At 40.9% G+C, this 18,023-nt stretch overlaps 1 protein-coding gene across 2 annotated transcripts in view; it reads left to right on the top strand.

Annotated features, from left to right (window-relative positions):
- LOC121280132 (constitutive coactivator of PPAR-gamma-like protein 1 homolog) overlaps nucleotides 1-14,449 on the top strand; it is a 121,209-nt gene extending 106,760 nt beyond the window's left edge. For both annotated transcript variants that reach the window (XM_041191809.1, XM_041191808.1), the window contains exons 16-17: nucleotides 1,437-1,539; nucleotides 12,504-14,449. In XM_041191809.1, the coding sequence (XP_041047743.1) occupies nucleotides 1,437-1,539; nucleotides 12,504-12,851 (451 nt within the window). In that variant the 3' untranslated portion in view covers nucleotides 12,852-14,449. The remainder of the gene's footprint in view (nucleotides 1-1,436; nucleotides 1,540-12,503) is intronic.
- Nucleotides 14,450-18,023: the final 3,574 nt, after the last annotated feature.

Genomic DNA, 18,023 nt, shown 5'->3' with positions numbered 1-18,023 from the left:
CTTGCCCAATCAATTTTTATGTGAAGGCCTAAATATTGAGTGTTGGTAAGCTGTTTGATCATGGAAACAATTGGCGCGTGTTATCATGGAGTCAGGGCTGCCACCTTTCCAACTGATTTTCTGTTTACTTGAAAAGTTTTAAAATGCACAATCCAGCAGTGTTGTCATTGAATACCTACAGTTGGTCATTATTAGCTTGTTAAAAAGTTCAATGGGATAATTTTCATCCTTATTACATGGGTAGTGAATTGGGGGCACAGCTGTTTTAGAAACCCCTCGATTTTTGTTTGCATTGCTGGTTCACTGCCAAAGTGATGGTGAAAATTACCCCCAGTATCCAGAAGTTAGAATTGGAGAGATATTGAGCTCTGTCAACTATGAAATTATAGGATGTCCTGACAGCATCAAAACAAAATCTGAGATAGATGCCTCAGCTGCTTGTATCAAGTCTGACTATGGTGATTTTTGGAGCTAGAATAAAGAACAGTGTCTGAAGACTGAGCCAGCAAATACAACAGCAGGGGCTGTCTGAAACACTTATTGTATCAGACTAAAATGATTATCTGCAATGAATAAAATAGTTGCATTAAATCAAGCATGTATTGGGTGATAGCCTAGATGAAATGTGGTGTAACAAAAATTATTCTAATATGGCAGTTTGATGGCTGAGAGAGCAAATGCCTGCATTTGCAGTAAAGTGAGTGATACCATTGTTATAACCACCCAATAATGGCTTGACCACATGAAGAATCAAGTCCTGCATAGCCTTGACTTAGAGAACTCAGAAGCTGAAATATTAGATAACTGGCCACTTCACTTGTGCACTTAAACAGCAAAGACCATATGACTATTCGAAGCTCAACCAGACCCTCATACCATTCTATGGAAATTTTATGAGCTGCTAGTCTAATTCAATAAAATGGAATTGGTCCATGAATCAGGACCAGTGAAAACATACAGGATATTCTGAGAATAACATTCATCAGAACCATACATTTTCTCCAGCAGTGAAGATTGTGTCTCATTATGTTAAATCTTGCACTGATGTAGGTTACGAGATTTGGCATGGTAGAAGGATTTGAGACCATAAGTGCCTGGTCAACTTAAAATGAGGAATGCCTAACCCTTTATTTCTAAGCTCCACTTAGAGCCATGGATAAACATGTGGATCATAATATTCAGAGGAGAACTATTGCATCTAAAGTGGAGTATTTTGCTTTTACAGGGACTACTGGGGGTGCTACAGTTTGACTGTGTAATGTACAGTTTTGCCAAGTTTGGATCTGGTAAATAGTACTTAATAGGCTCAATTTATTAAAAATTATATAAGCAAGCATTTTTTAAATGTGCTTCTGATACTGTCCCATAGTTATTAGTTTGCTTTTTTAAAGCAAGTTCATACAGTTGAAATAACTGGTGCTGTTTCTCTTTTTAAGTCGTGCAAGAGGAATCATCTCCAGCCCAGCTGCTAGTCGTTTCAGCAGAGGAGCTAAGTACTACACTAAAAGTGCTGCTGTCTGGAATATCAGAAATCAGGGGGTGAGCCACAAAATGATTTATAAGACCTTTTTATTCCTTTCAGAAATGGATTTCAGATGTTTTGTTTTTGATGTAGTATTTGTTTGATATCATGTTCAATCTCAACCTAAAATTTTCATGGTACTGTTATATTGCCAGAAATGAGGCAGGGCAGGAGTTATATTTGCGATAATGTAGCGGCATTGACCCTGCTATAAATTACTTGGCCAGGTCATTTAAAATACTGACTTCTACATGTATGTAAATCACCTGCAATGTTTTAGAAGCACCAAGGGGCAGGATGAGATAGAAAAACCTAGGAGTAGAGTTAGACTTAAGTGTATACCTGATGGTTGCCAGACATGTATGCATCTTCTGCCAGCACCTAATTGTATCTGAATTTAGCTTTTATTTCAGAATAAATGTAACAAGCCAATCTGGTATGCCCAAATTCTTCTCACTTTTCTCCCCCCAATAAATGGAATTTCAGGCAGTTTGATAAACTTTGGGGCTGGATTTTACATTCCTCCGCCAATGGTTTATGGAGTTGATGTCAAGGCCAGAAGGTGGCCTTCCTGTCGCCCAGCCCGACCAGCCTACACTTGGGGCTATTGAGGTCCTTGGACTACACAGCTGCCGGCCATCTGATTGGCTGGTGGCTCTTAAAGTAGGATTTCCTCCCGAGATAGGGGCAGAGGCCTCATCCAGGAAGGAGAGATTTCCTCCATTTGTCGGAACTCTGACTCTGGGATAAAAGAATTCCACCCTTTTAATTTTTTTTCCTCTGGCCTCTGCTTCCAATGTGGCCAAAGCCGGGAGGAGAGGGTCTCCGCCTGGAAAATTGCCGTCAGTAACAAGGGTGGGAGCAGGACCTTGGGGAGACGCCACTCAGCCTTGCGCCAGCCCAGACCTGACTGACGTCACTCATCCTTCAGTAGGATTCCCTCTCGTTCCTCTAAACTTTAGAGAATACCAACCCAGTCTCCTGAATCTGTCCTCAGGACAGTCCCACCATCCCCGGAATCAATCTGGTGAACCTTCGATGCACTCCCTCTATGATAAGTATATTCTTCCTTTGGTAAGGAAACCAAAACTGTATGCAATACTCCAGGTGTGATCTTACCAAGGTCCTATACAATTGCAGCAAGACATCTTTACTCCTGAACTCAAATCCTCTTGCAATAAAGGCCAACATTTCATTTGCCACCTTAATTGCTTGTTGCACCTGAGTACTAACTTTTAGTGACTTATGAACAAGGACACCCAGATCCCTTTGGACATTAACACTTCTTAATCTCTCACCATTTAAGAAATACTCTGCATTTTTGTTTTTCCTACCAAAATAGATAACTTCGCATTTTTCCACATTATCTTCCAATAGCCATGCTCTTGCCCATTCACTTAGCCTGTCTAAATTCTCTTGAAACCTCTTTGCATTCTCCTCACAACTCACTTTCCCACCTAGTTTTATGTCATCAGCAAATTTGGAAATATATTTGGTCCCTGCGTTCAAATCGTTGAAATAGATTGTGAGTAGCTGGGGCCTAAGCACTGATCCTTGCGTACTCCACTGATCACAGCCTGCCAACCTGAGAATGACCCATCTTTCTTGCTTTCTGTCTTCTGTCCTTTAACCAGTTCTCAATCCATGCTAGTATATTACCCCCAATCTCATGTACTCTAATTTTCTTTACTAACCGCTTGTGTGGGACTTTATCGAAAGCTTTCTGAAAATCCAGATACACCACATTCACTGCTTTCCCCCTCATCTGTTCTGCTAGTTACACCCTCAAAACTCTAACAGGTTTATCAAACATGTTTTCCCTTTCATAAATCCATGTTGGCTCTGCCCAACTCTACCATTATTTTCCAAGTGTTTAGTTATTACGCCGTTTATATTAGATTCTAACATTCTCCCTACTACTGAGGTCGGGCTAACATGTCTGTAGTTCACTGTTTTCTCTCTCCCTCCTTCCTTAAAAAGTGGAGTTACATTTGCAACCTTCCAGTCTGCAGGAACCATTCCAGAATTTGTAGAATTTTGGAAGATGACCACCGGTGCATCAACTATCGTTACAGCTACCCCTTCCAACATTCCAGGATGTAGATCAACAGGTCAAGGGAATTTATCAACTTCCAGTCCCATTAATTTCTCCAGTACTACCTTTTTACTAATAAAAATTTCTTTCAGTTCCTCATTTTTGCTCGTCTCTTGGTTCTCGAGTATTTCTGGGAAGATTTTTGTATTTTCCTCCACGAAGACAAGCAGAAAGTATCTGCCATTTCCTTATTTTCCGTTATAAATTCTCTCGTCTCTGCTGTAATGGATCCACATTTGTCTTTGTTAATCTTAGAACCATAGAAAGGTTAGGGTGCAGAAACTCCATTCAGTCCATCATATCTGGGCTGGCCAAAAAGAAAAAAAAGAAACTAGCTGCTCATTTTAATCCTTCCAGCACCTGGTCCATAGCCTTGCAGATCCAGGTACCTTTTAAATGAGTTGAGTGTTTCAGCCTCAACCATAAACTTAGGCAGTGAATTCCAGATGCCCACCACCCCCTATGTGAAGAAGTTTTTCCTCATGTTCCCTCTGATCCTTCTACCAATCACCTTAAATCTCTGCCCCCCTGGTAATTGATCCCTCAGCTAGGAGAAACAAGTCTTTCTTGTCTACCCTATCTAGGCCCCTCATAATTTTGTACACCTCAATTAGGTCACCCCTTAGCCTCCTCTTGTTCTAAGGAAAGCAATCCTAGCCTATCCAAAATAAAAACAGAAAATGCTGGAAAAACTTAAGTAGGTCTGAAAGCATCTGTGGAGAGAGAAACAGAGTTAATGTTTCGAGTCTGTACGACTCTTTGGAGCTGAAGAAAAGTAGAAATGTGATGGAATTTATACTGTTTAAGGGGCGGTAAAGCAGGATAGAAGGTCAGCGATAGGTGGGGGCTAAGGAGAGATGTCATGGACACAAGACAAAGGGAGTGTTAATAGTAGTGGTAAGGGCTAAAAAAGGTGCTGATAGTGTCATAAAGGTAAGAAAGCACAATGTGTGAATAGCAGAACAAGGGTCAATGCTGTGAAAGAACAACATAGAACAAGTGACAGATGGCCCTTTTGGCAGGGGGTGTGTGGGGAGGGGGCGCTGGTTGGAGAAAAAGGATAGAAAAGAGATAAAATTATGAATAAAAATAAAATTTTAAAAAGGATTATAGAACAGGTGAAGACAGAGGAGAGAGTTCATGGTGTGAAATTGTTGAACTCCAAAATGCTGTAAAGTGCCTAATCAGAAAATGAGGTGCTTTTTCTCCAGTTTGCGTTGGGCTTCACTGGAACATTGTAGCAGGCCAAGGATGGACATGTGGGCATGAGGACAGGATGGTGTGTTGAAATGGCAAGCGAACGGAAGGTCTGGGTCATATTTGCCAACAGACCAAAAGTGTTTCACAAAGCGGTTATTCAGTCTGCGTTTGGTCTCTCCAATGTAGAGGAAATCACATTGGGAGCAGCGTATGGAGTAGACCAAACTGAAGCACTGCTTCACCAGAAAGGAGTGTTTGGGCCCTTGGATGGCGAGGAGGTAAAGGGGTAGGTGTTGCACCTTCTGCGATTGCATGGAAAGGTGCCATGGGAAGAGGATGAGGTATTGGGGATGATGGAGGAGAGGACCAGGATGTCCTGGTGGGAACGGTCCCTACAGAATGCTGATGGGACTGGGGAGGGGGGTTGAGGGGAAGATGTGTTTGGAGGTGGCATCACACTAGAAATGGTGGAGGATGACCCTTTGAATGTGGAGGCTGGTGGGGTGAAAAGTGAGGACAAAGGGAACTCTATCATGGTTCAGGGAGGGAGGGAAAGGAGTTAGGGCAGAGGTGCGGGAGATGGGTCAGAAACGGTTGAGGGCCCTGTTGGTTAAGGAAGAAGGAAGACATGTCAGAAGTGCCGTTTTGGAAGGTAGCATCATCAGAATGAATGGGATGGAGTCCTTACAGGAAGAATGTGAGGAGCTATAATTAAGGTAGCTGTGGGAGTTGGTGGGCTTGTAATGAATATTAGTGGACAATCTGTCTGGAGAAATGGAGACAGAGAGGACAAGGAAGTGAAGGGAAATGTTGGAGATGAACCACGTGAAGGTGATAGAGGGGTGGAAATTGGAATCAAAAATTATAAATTTTTCCAGATCCAGATGAGATATGCTAACAAAGGAGGATTGGCTTATCCAACCTCTCTTTGTAGCTGCAACTTTCAAGCCCTGGCAACATTCTTGTAAATCTCTTCTACACCCTCTGCAAAGCAATTATGTCCTCCTTGTAATGTGGTGACTAGAACTGTACACAAAATTCCAGCTGTGGCCTAACCAGCGTTTTATACAGTTCCATCATTACATCCCTGCTTTTGTATTCATTACCTCACCCAATAAAGGAAAGCATTCTATATGCTTTCTTGACCACCTTGTCCACCTGTTCTGCCACCTTTAAGGACCTGTGGACATGCACTCTAAGGTCTCACACTTCCTCAACCCTCTCAATAACGTCCCGTTTATTGAGTATTCCCTTGCTTTGTTTGCCCCTCAAATGCATTACGTCTCAGTTTTCCAGATTGAATTCCATTTGCCACTTCTGTGCCCACTCAGCCAAACCATTGATACCATTCTGGAGTCAACAGCTATCCTCTTCACTATCAACTACCCGGCCAATTTTTATGTCATCTGCAAATTTCCCAATCATGCCTCCCACGTTTAGATCTAAAGATATCAGATAAGCAAAGAGCTAATGGGAGGAAAGATCTTGTAACAGTCTCTATCACGAGGGACAAAGTATTTGACAAACTAATGGGACGAAAGACAGACAAGTCGCCAGAATCTGATGGCCTGTATCCAAGGGTTTTAAAGGAAGTGGCTGCAGAGATAGTTGAGGCACTGGTCGAAATATCCCAGAACTCACTTGATTCCGGTAAGGTCCCAGTGGATAAGAAAACCACTAATGTGATGCCCCTGTTCAAGAAAGGAGGAAGACAAAAAGCAGGAAACTAAAGGCTAATTAGCCTAACATCTGTTTTTGGGAAAATGCTAGAGTCCATTATTAAGGAAAAAAATGGGACATTTAGAAAAGCTTAACGCAATCAAACAGAGTCAACATGGTTTTGTGAGAGGGAAATCATGTTTGACAAATTTGCTAGAATTCTTTGAGGATATAACAAGCAGAGTTGATAAAGGGGAACCAGTTGATGTATTTGGATTTCTAGAAGGCGTTCGATAAGGTGCCACATAAAAGGTTATTGCACAAGTTAGGAGCTCACGGTATTGGGGGTAATGTATCAGCATGGATTGAGGATTGGCTAACACACAAAAGACAGAGTCGGGATTAATGGGTCCTTTTCATTTCCATGAGGATCAGTCCTACGGCCTCAGTTATTTACTATTTATATTAATGACATGGAGGAGGGAGTAGAATGTAATGTATCCAAATTTGCTGACGATACAAAAATAGGTGGGAAGGCATGTTGTGATGAGGACATACGGAATCTGCAAGTGGATACAGATAGGTTGAGTGAGTGGGCCAAAAATTTGGCAGATGGAGTTTAATGTAGGAAAGTGTGAGGTCATGCACTTTGGTAGGAAGAATCAAAAGGCAGACTATTATTTTAAATGGAGGGAGACTCCAAAAATAAAGTGCAGCACAGAGGGATCTGGGTGTTCTTTTGCATGAAACACTAAAAGTTAGTATGCAGGTGCAGCTAGTTATTAAGAAGGTAAATGGAATTTTGGCCTGTATTGGCAGTGGGTTGGATTTTAAAATTAGGGAAGTCTTGTTACGTCTGTACAGGGTGTTGGTGAGGCCACACCTGGAGTACTGTGTACAGTTTTGGTCCCCATATTTAGGAAAGGATATACTGGCTTTGGAGGCATTTCAAAAGAGATTCACCAGCCTGATTCCAGGGATGAAAGGGTTGACTTATCAAGAATGGCTAAACAGGTTAAGCCTTTATTAATTAGAGTTTAGGGAAATAAGGGGTGATCTTATTGAAACATATAAGATTCTGAGGGGGCTTGACAGGATGGAGGTTGAGATGTTTCCACTAGTGGAGGAATCTGGAACTAGGGGACATAGTTACAGAATAAGGGGACACTCATTTAAAACTGAGATGCGAAGGAATTTCTTCTCTGAGGGTAGTGAATGTCTGGAATTCTGTATCCTAGAGTGTTGTAGAGGCTAGATCACTGAAAGTATTTAAAGAGGAGGTAGATTTTTGAAATATCGGGGAGTCGAGGGCTATGAGGAGCTGGCACTAAAGAGGAGTTGAGGCCTAGGGCAGATCAGCAATGATCTTATTGAATGGCGGGGCAGGCTTGGGCCAAATGCTTACTTCTGCTCCTATTTCTTATGCTCTAAATCATTAATATCTTCAAAAAGACAGCAAGGGCCCCAACATTGAGCCCTGTGGAACACCACTGGAAACAGTTTTCCATTCGCAAAAACATTCTTCGACCATTACCCTTTGTTTCTGTCACTGAGCCAATTTTGGATCCAGTCTGCCACCTTCCCCTGTATCCCATGAGATTTCACTTTCCTGACCAGTCTACCATGTGGGACCTTGTCAAATGCCTTACTGAAATCAATGTAGACAACATCCACTGTACCACCTTTATCAATCCTCCTAGTCACTTCCTCAAAAAATTCTATTAAGTTAGTAAGAACGATCTTCCCCTAACAAAACCATGCTGACTTTCCCTGATCAGTTCGTGCCTTTCTAAAAGACAGTTTACCCTGTCTCTCAGAATTGTTTCCAATAATTCGCCCACAACTGAAGTCAGACTGACCGGCCTATAATTTTCTGGCCTATCCTTAGCACCTTTTTTAAATAATGGTACAACATTCGCAGACCTCCAATCCTCTGGGACCTCACCTGTATCTAGTGAGGATTGGAAAATGTGCCTCAGAGCATCCGCTAGTTCCTCTCTGGCTTCCTTCAACAGCCTGGGATAGAATCCGTCTGGCCCTAGTGATTTATCCACCTTCAAGGATGCCAGTCCCTCCAGTACTTCCTCTCTCACTATTCTTATTATATCTAATATTTTACACACCACCTCTTTAACTAGAATGTCTGCACCATACTCCTCCTTTGAAGACAGAGACAAAGTTCTCATTGAGAACCCGGCCACATCTGCATCAGTCCACAAGTTACCATGTACATCTCTGATAGGCCCTACCTTTTCCTTAGTGATTCTCTTGCTCTTAATGTACTGGTAGAACATCTTAGGATTTTCTCCGATTTTACCTGCCAATATTTCTTCATATCCTCTCCTTGCTTTCCTAATTTCCATTTTTACTTCACCCCTGTACTTTCTATACTCCTCTAGGCTTTCTACAGTATTAAGTTTTTTATGACTGTCATAAGCTTTCTTTTTCTGCTTTATCTTGGCCTGTATGCTTCTGGATAACCAGGGAACTCTATATTTGGCAGTGCCACCCTTTTTCTTTGTGGGGCCATGTCTACAGTGCGCCAATAGAATCTCGCCTCTGAATGCCTCCCATTGATTTGACACAGTTTTTCCTTCCAATAGCTGCATCCAGTCCACTCTCAGTAGCTAATCCCTCAGCTTTGTAAAATTTGCCTTCCCTCAATTTAGAACTTTTAATCCTGTTCTACCTTTGTCCTTTTCCAGATTGATGCTAAATTTAACCATATCATTGTCACTATCTCCAAAATGGATCCTCACTGCTACTTCATCCACTTGTCCAGCTTCATTTCCGAAGACTAAATCTAAAATTGTGCCCCCTCTCATTGGGCTTGTTATGTGCTGGCTAAAAAAGTTCTCTTGAATGCAGTTCAAGAATTTTGAGCCCTCTGCCCTTCACACTGTTCGTATCCCAATTGATATGAGGGTAGTTGAAGCCCCCAACGATTACTGCCTTATTGTTTTTGCACTCAGAAATATGGCTACATATTTTCTCTTCTAACTCCCTTCCACTATTTGGGGGTCTATAGTATACTCCAGTGTGGCTGCCCCTTTTTTATTTCTGAGGTCAACCCACATGGCCTCATTTTATGCTTCATTTAGTATTTCATCCCTCTTCACAGTTGTAATTGATTCTTTAGCCAATAATGCTACATCTCCACCTTTCTTATCCCCCTCCCTATCCTGCCTGAAAACTCTATATCCAGGGATGTTGAGTTGCCATTTATGCCCATCCTTAAGCCAAGTTTCCATTAAATAGCAATGATATCATGCTGCTGTGTGTCTTATCTGTGCCCTCAGCTCCTCAACTTTATTTACTAAGCTCCTTGCTTTTAACACTGCCAAATTCCTGTGCTGCACACTTATTAACCTGTGCTGTTCCTGTGTTTCAGAGTCACTCACTAATTCTCCATCTCCTGCTCCCCTCTCTGAATTTACCCTCGGGCCCCATACCCTGCCAATTTAGTTTAAACCCTCCCGCCCCGGCCACTACCAGAAGCACTACCAAATCTCCCTGCAAGGATAATTGCCCCAGTCCTGTTCAAGTGTAGACTGTCCGGCTTGAACAGGTCCCACCTTCCCCAGAATCGATCCCAATGCCTCAGAAATCTGATGCCTCCCTCCTACCCCAGCATTCCACCCACGTGGTTATTCGCTCACTTCTCCTATTTCTATACTCGCTTGCATGTGCGACTGGGAGTAACCCTGAGATTAATGCTTTAGAGGTCCTGCTTTTCAATCTCCTTCCTAGCTCCCCAAAGTCTGTTTTCAGGACCTCAGCCCTTTCCTACCTAAGACTGGTGCCAGCGTGGACCATGATGCCTGGCTGATCAGCCTCCCCCAGAAGAATGTCCTGCGGCCACTCTGTGACATCCTTGACCCTGGCAACAAAGAGGCAACATACCATTCTGGAGTCACGACTACATCTACAGAAACACCTATCTGTTCCCCTAACTAACAAATCCCCTATTACTACTGCTCTTCCCCTCTTTCTTCCCTCCTGTACACCTGTGGTGCCACAAACTTGGCTCGACTGCACTGGTCTGAGGAACCAACTGGTACCCAAAACAGAAAACCGATTGTTGAGCGGGACCCCAGGACTCCTGCACTACTAGCTAATTTTCTTGGACTGCCTAGCGGTCACCCATTCCCTTTCTGCTCCCAGGCTCCTAAACTGCGGTGTGACCGCCTCTCTAAACGTGCTATTCACATAGTGCTCAGCCTCACGGATAGGCCATGGAGTTCAAGGTTCTGCAACTGGTGACTCTTCCTGCGCATGTGGCTATTTAGGACACTGGTAGCATCCACAACTTCCCACATACTACAAGACACGCATTCCACACAACCAAGCTGGCCTGCCATGACTTCAATTTAAAAGGTTTTTTTTATCCTCAGTTACTTAATGACACTCCCTAACAGCAACTTCTCACCAACCAGTGAACTTATGTTTCTCCTATGATGTTAGGTGCTAGATGCTGTGGACTGCCTATCCCAGGACTGTTCTCTCTCACTCCCCTCTAGGTGCTGCTGACTGTCTATCCCAGGGTCATCCTCTCACACTTCTCCTCTAGGTGCTACTGTCTGCCTATCCCATGGTCCTCCTCGTACTCTCCTTTTTACATACCTACAGAAACTATTACAGTCCATTTTTGTGTTTCTCAGTAGTTTACTCTCATATTTTGTCTTCCCTTTCTTTCAGTTTCTTGGCCCTCCTTTGCTGAATACTAAAAAGCTCCCAACCTCAGGCTTCTCCTTTTTGGGCAACTTTACAAGCCTCTTCCTTTGGTGTAATACAATCTTTAACTTCCCTTGTTAGCCACGGTTGTATCACCTCTCTTGTTGGGTTTTTGTGTCTCAAAGGAATGTATATTTGTTATAAATCATGGATTCATTTTTTAAATGCTAGCCCTTGCTTTTGAATTTTTCTCGGAATATGGCCATACCACGGATTGAGCTCCTTAGTGCTTTTAAACTCGTCTGCCGCTCTCTGCGCTCTTTAAACTCAAATTTGAGGTAGCTACTTACTTGAACACCACCCCATCCCTCACTGCATAAACTTTGTTTCCTTCACTCACCAAATTTCCAAGCTCACACTCTGTGACTAGCTGTACTCAGTGACCAGCTGCTGTCTTCGTTCTTGCTTACATTGGCCTTCATCTCAAAGGGGTCGAAATACAAAAGTGAGAATATAATGCTTCAGTCATGCAGAGCTTTGATGAAATCCCATCTGGAATATTGCTTTCTGGTTGGACAATAACCAGATGCAGTGGCCTTGGACAGATTATAGTGTAAATGTACACCATAATCGTTCAAGGTTTTAAAGGGTTAAAACTTGAGGACAGGTTGTATAAATGTTGGTGTATTCCCATGAATTTAAAAGCTTGAGTGATCTAAATAAGTTATTTAAAATGATAAGGGCTTTATATAAGGTAGATATTACTTTGTTTGGTGGTGGACTGCAGTAAGTGAAGACATAGTAGAATTAGAGCTGGCCATTTATTAGAGAAATTAGCAAACATTTTACATCCAAAGGGCAGTGTAAATCTGGAACTTGCTTCATCAAAAAGTTGTGGATGCCAGATCACTTGGAATTTTAATGACTAAGATAGATTTGTGTTAGAATCAAGGGATACAGAACAAAGAAAGGAAATGGAGTTGAGTACAGATCAGCCATAATCTAATTGAATGGCAGAACAGGCTCAAGGGGCTGAATGACCTTCTCCTGTGTGATATTTCCAAAATTAGCATGACAAATGAGTGAATCTCACTTTTGGACATTTAAACCTGTGTAAAGGTTTTGACCTTGGTCAGCCTTTGTCATCAAAATACCAATTTCCACATCTACAAACAACATTTGAAAATGTTTGTAATTGAGTTAATCAAATAGTGGCTTACATCCATAGAAAATTATATTAGTCATAGAGCTGTATTTTAGGTCAGTAAATATATTGATCTGCTAGAATATCTCACTAAGCAACAAGTTTTTTTTGAAAAGCGTGTGCTCAGTGTTCTTTTCTGTATATGGCAGGGTCAACCAGCTTATGCTGCTTCGGCAGAAGAAATTGCTCAAGAATTGAAAGCGTCTGGGGATTCTGGAGACCGTGGTTCAGAGGAACATGAGAAGTCTCAAACAGGCCTTGCAGAAGACTCTTCAGATAGCTCTCCTGCTGAAAATGGAGTTTCAGATGAAAGTAAACTCGTTTCCGAGCTAAATGGAAACAAAGGAGACATCAGGGCTTCCAACCAAACTGAAAGTGCCTTGAATAATGACTCTAAAATGTGCAATACAACTCCTCACTTAAATGCACTAACTACAGATGGCAGTTGCAATAGAGATGAAAATCTTGGTACTGCTGTCTTGAAAAAGGAAGAGTAATGTGTATTTTTTGTTTTTTGTTGAGGGGGTGAAGGATGTTTGGAAGGTTACAGAATAGGAATATTTGAAAAGGAAGGCCTACAGTTGCATACAATATTTTCTTCTTCATAGAGAAACTAGGACATTGGAAATTCGGAACCCTCTTTGATGTCAGCTGTTTAACAAGCAATCTTTTCTAGCCAGTTGCAGTTGAATGCTACCAAATGAAATGAAGAGCATTTGACTCCCACATTTGAAATGGTATTACAAGACATTCAAACTGGTTATGACAATTTACATTTTCTTTTTCAGAAGGTAAAGCAAATATGGCTTTAATTTGGCAGTCTTTAATACATAGGTTAAAATACAGTACAGTACTTGGCACCATAACTTTGCCATCTTAATTGATTTTATGTGTTGTGTCAGTTGCTTATTTTAAGATTTAAATTTCATAAGCCTGCAAAAGGCACAGAACCACAAAAAATTCTACTATTTCAATGTCATTAGTTTTGGTGTGGTTATGTCAGCAAAAGTTTTTTAAAAATAAAATAATTCAATGTTAAGTTACTAGAAAGTAATATCGCAGCTTCAGTTTTGGCAATCTTTAAGAAAAAGCAAATATGTGTAAGAAGCAAATTACATGTCAAGAAACAACTGAAAACTTTCATTGAAGATGCAGATGACCTTTAAAAATAGTTAAACATCACCATATAATTGATACGTTTTGTGAATATGACAGCTCTTACCATGCATCCGTGAATCAATGAAATCAGTGGTTTTTGAATCAGATGTAGACATTAGTACTACTTCGGCTAAACTTCTGCATGGTTCATAATTTTTGAAGTGTGTAGTTAATATTATGCATGTTATCGTCCTCTTTCTTCCATCCTACAAGTACTGTGCCCATTTGCAAAATTTTAAAACAGTTAGTCATAGTCCTATAAAAAGATGTTAAAATATGTTTAGTCATTAACTGAACTTGCTCTAACCTTAAATTTTGTGGTTATTGACCTCTGTTGCATTTATTCTAAAACCTACAAAAAGTTATCTAGCCACTCTGAATGATTAATGTTAACCCTGGTGTACTCATCGCTACTGTATTCATATTGTTCTCTGTTGCTGTTTTATGCATTTGTATTAGCAAAGTGATCTTTCTACAAAATTCTTGAAAAGCTTCAATCTTCAAAAAAATTACCCCCTACGTAGCGGACAATTCAGCAAATTGCTCGTTTTTAAAAGTTTCCCATCAAGAGTTTAGTATAAGCAAATATACTTGTATCGTTCTGCTGTTTCTGTTAGTGTTTCAAACCTGATGTACTTTGAATCAGAATCCTTACTTTATTATTATTTCGTATAATTTTCCTGATGCTCTTCATCACACATTAGTGAACAGAAATAAAATGTAACAACCCCCCCACCCCACCAAATCCCTGCCCGCAACAGCTACATAGTACCTTTTCTGTAAGTTGAAAGGAATTCTACCTACATATGGATTGTGCAAGAATGAACTACTGTTGGGTTTGCTCGGTCGTTGATGGATTATGGTTTGGTGTAATACTGGAAGGCTATTGAATGCAACTTACAATGCTTAATAAAAATCTTTATTCTTTTAGTATAAACTATTGGTTGTTCTCTTTTTCCATTGATCAACTGAACTGTCTTTAATTTTGCTGGGAAGTTGGGAGTAACTTGTGTTTCAGTCTCTTGATAACTATACAAGCAATTTCGTAACTTACAGTTTTACATATTAGAACAAAAGTAATTAATAGTGTGCTAACGACCATTTTAATTTTCTTTGTTTTGAAATGATCTCATAAGTGTTTAAAAATGTAGTGAATTAACATGAATTTGAATAATTTTCAGAATATCAGCCTCTATTACGCAGAAGTGTTTACTTTTTCGGCAGTCCTTGGTATGTACCTTTGCCTGATACTATGCTGAAGTGTTTCACTCTTCTCATTAATTGATTAGCTACCAATAGCTTATTAATGAAGAAAATATCCTGAAGGTGTGGATATTTAAAATTAATTTATAAGCTGTGAATGCATATCTTAGTGGGTTTTCATTTGCTGAAATCAGATAAAACATTTTTCATGCAAAAATGACTGAAGAAATGTCTGATTTAGTATACATGAATTTGTAATATTTAAAATTATTGTGATGCAACTAATTTTCTTGACTCAAAGGATATATTTTCAGTAGGTATTCAAGTATCCTTCACTTACTAGGAATTTGACTAACTTCAGTATATTCTGACTAAAAACACATGCTAAGCAAACCTATAAAAACTTTTCAATAGCGAGTGCTAAGCACTGCCGCATATGGCTTCTCACTCGCATCTAATAACACTAGACGTGCACCATAGAAACTAGTTCACCTTCACCCCACGTTTTCTGCTCCTAATGTTGCAATTTCCTGACTTCTAGCAACAGGCCTGCATTTGTTAAATTCTTAAAGCAGAATACATTGCTTTTGAGCTGTTTAATTTGCGCACTCATGTTATAGAACTAATCAGCACACTTACTTGAGCTCCATGCTGCAAACCTTCCCTCTGCTGTAGATTAAATATTATCGAACCATAGCAGCAATGTCAGACACTTCTTCAGTTTTCATGAAAAATTTTCATTTCGGCAAATGGAATCTCATTACTAAAGTACATACACAGAGCTTATAAATTAGTTTAAAACATCACCTTTTGCATATCTTCATTTATAAACTGTTGGCAACTTATCAACTAATATGGAAGAGTGGTACTCTGTAAGTAGTATCAGGCAAGAGGATGTTCCAAGGACTGACAAAATGTGAAAAATATTAGCACAAAGAAAGCTTATTTTCTGGAAACTATTTGGGTTCAGTCCCTTGTATATCATCCAGACCCAGTAAACAGTATATTCATGTTTCCTACTAAAAGAGAGAAACTTTCTTTTAACCACCTAACCTGATTGCAGGAAGTGTTGAGATATAGTCCAGCCACACTCCTGTTGTGATCAAACAAAATTTTGAAGGAATTTAAAAATTTTGCATCATAATTGAGACCACTGATGAACTTAGAGGCTATCGTGTGTTGACATTAATGTTTTCCCTGTCCGTCCTGTTCCAAAGAAGTACTGTTTTAAGAGCAGCAAAGAATGACCATTCTGCTTTCAGCAGTGTAACAGTAAGCATGCTCTTCCAAATGGACATGAGAGTTGATTACGATTCTGTTACTGCATTCTGTAAAAGCCATTAGTGATGATCAAAACATACCTAATTAGAGTGCTTCACCACAAGTTAGACTTTAAAGTGGAAAATACAGCTGTAAGGATTGATAGCCTCAACACAAGTTTACTTCACGCAGTTCCTTTACACTTTTGAGCAAGGGTTATCAAGGCTAAAACACTGCCTGAGTTAGCAGAGATATTGTTAAATTCCTAGGCAGTTATCCACAATCTTTCCTCAGGTAGGTAGTTGCAATCCAAACCTGTCATTACAGACAACTTGGAACAGCCTTTTCAAGGATCAGAATCATGAGGAAGATTTGGTTGAGTCCTTCATGCGTACACTTATTTAGATCTATGGTTTCTCTAGGGCTGTATGCTTTTAATTTCCGGTCTGGATCCTGTAATTGATTCTTCAACCCATTACATTTGTTGAATACATTCCAAGCAAATGGGCCCATGCCTGCTTCCTCCTCCCAACCCTGCGAAATTTACTGGAACTATGAGAATTGGCTGTGTTTGGCTACATTGTATATATGCTCTTGGTCACTAACCTAGCTGGTTTCATTACATGTTACAAGTTGAGTGGATAACCATCTCCTCCATGGTTTAACTTCACAGTATTCTTTTTCAATTGACGCACACCAATCTTGCCCATCATGGAAAGGGCCTCTTGGAGGCAGACAATAATCCATGTTGGAAACTAAGCATAATAGAAACTGGCCCAAGGTATTTTATGCATTTATGATGCAATTGTTGGGCTCTGCACTCCGTAGGACTTATGCAGTCCACATTGAGTAGTTTTTCAGGCCCTCACACTGGTCCAACAGTGAGCTCACAACTTAGAATAGATTTCTCATTTACACCAGAGTTCACCAGAGCCCACAGATCATTCTGCAGAAACTGATTCTGCCCTAACATGAGAAATTTTGGGATGCAGTATTTGCTACCTTGTGGTTACACAGGCAGTAGCTTGATCTAACGAGGGATTCTTCAAATCAATCTTAACCATTGAAAATCAGATACAAGCTGCAAGAATGCAATAGTAGAACGTTGGCAGCTATAGAGCTGCAGTTTGGGAGGAACTTGCAGTAGAATCCCCACATCCCCTAAAATCGCATTTTCTGTTTAGTGGGCATGGGGAAATCCATCAATGCCTGCACCTTTGCTGCTCTGGGCAACATCTGCCCTTGACCAACAACATGCCCTACCTTGGTAGGGTTACCTGAGCTTTAGCAAACTCACTGTTTGCAAGGTTTACCACTAAATCTGCCAACTGTTACCTTGGAAGAGGGCTTCTAACTGGCCTAGGTAGTCCCTCCAAGTGTCACTGTACACTAGCAGGTCATTGAGGTACACTACACCATTGGCTAGGCCAGCCCACAAACTGGTTCATCAGCCTTTCGAAGGTGGCTGGGCATTTCTTAATCCAAATAGCATAACTTGGCCCTGGAATAAGCCTCCTGGGGTGATGAAAGCCAAGATCTCCTTAGCTCGGATGGTTAAGGCACCATGCAGTATCCTTTCAGCAAGTCTATTTCTGTTACATAAGTGGCATTAACTACTCTATTGATACAGTCTTCCTGGTGGGAAATTGGATAGGAGTCAGTTCTGATCACTGCATTACCATTCTGTGGTCAATGCAGAACTTGGTTGAGCCATCAGGCTTTGGCACAAGCACAACTGGGGAACGCCAGCTGCTTTGACTGGGCTTGGTTAGGTTGTGCTCCACATACTGAATTTATTCCTGAACCTGGGTCAGCTTCTTGGGACCTAGGCGATAGGGATTTTGCTTTATGGGAGGGGCCTCTCCTATATCCACATGGTGTAGGGCTAGCATCATGCATGCTGGTTTGTCCCTACAAATCTGTTTAAACAATGAGCAGCCTTGTCAGGTCTCCTCTCTTCTGCATTTAAATAGGACAGCGGAGCGTCTAATCTCCCTAACATTTGGCTGCTAGCTAACTGCATGATAGGGTGTTCAATTTGGGAATCG

This window comes from Carcharodon carcharias, chromosome 7, assembly GCF_017639515.1.
Source record: "Carcharodon carcharias isolate sCarCar2 chromosome 7, sCarCar2.pri, whole genome shotgun sequence".
In the NCBI taxonomy this organism is placed as follows: Eukaryota; Metazoa; Chordata; class Chondrichthyes; order Lamniformes; family Lamnidae; genus Carcharodon; species Carcharodon carcharias.
Note: the sequence above shows the minus strand (reverse complement) of the source record. Positions and strands in the feature narration are given on the sequence as shown.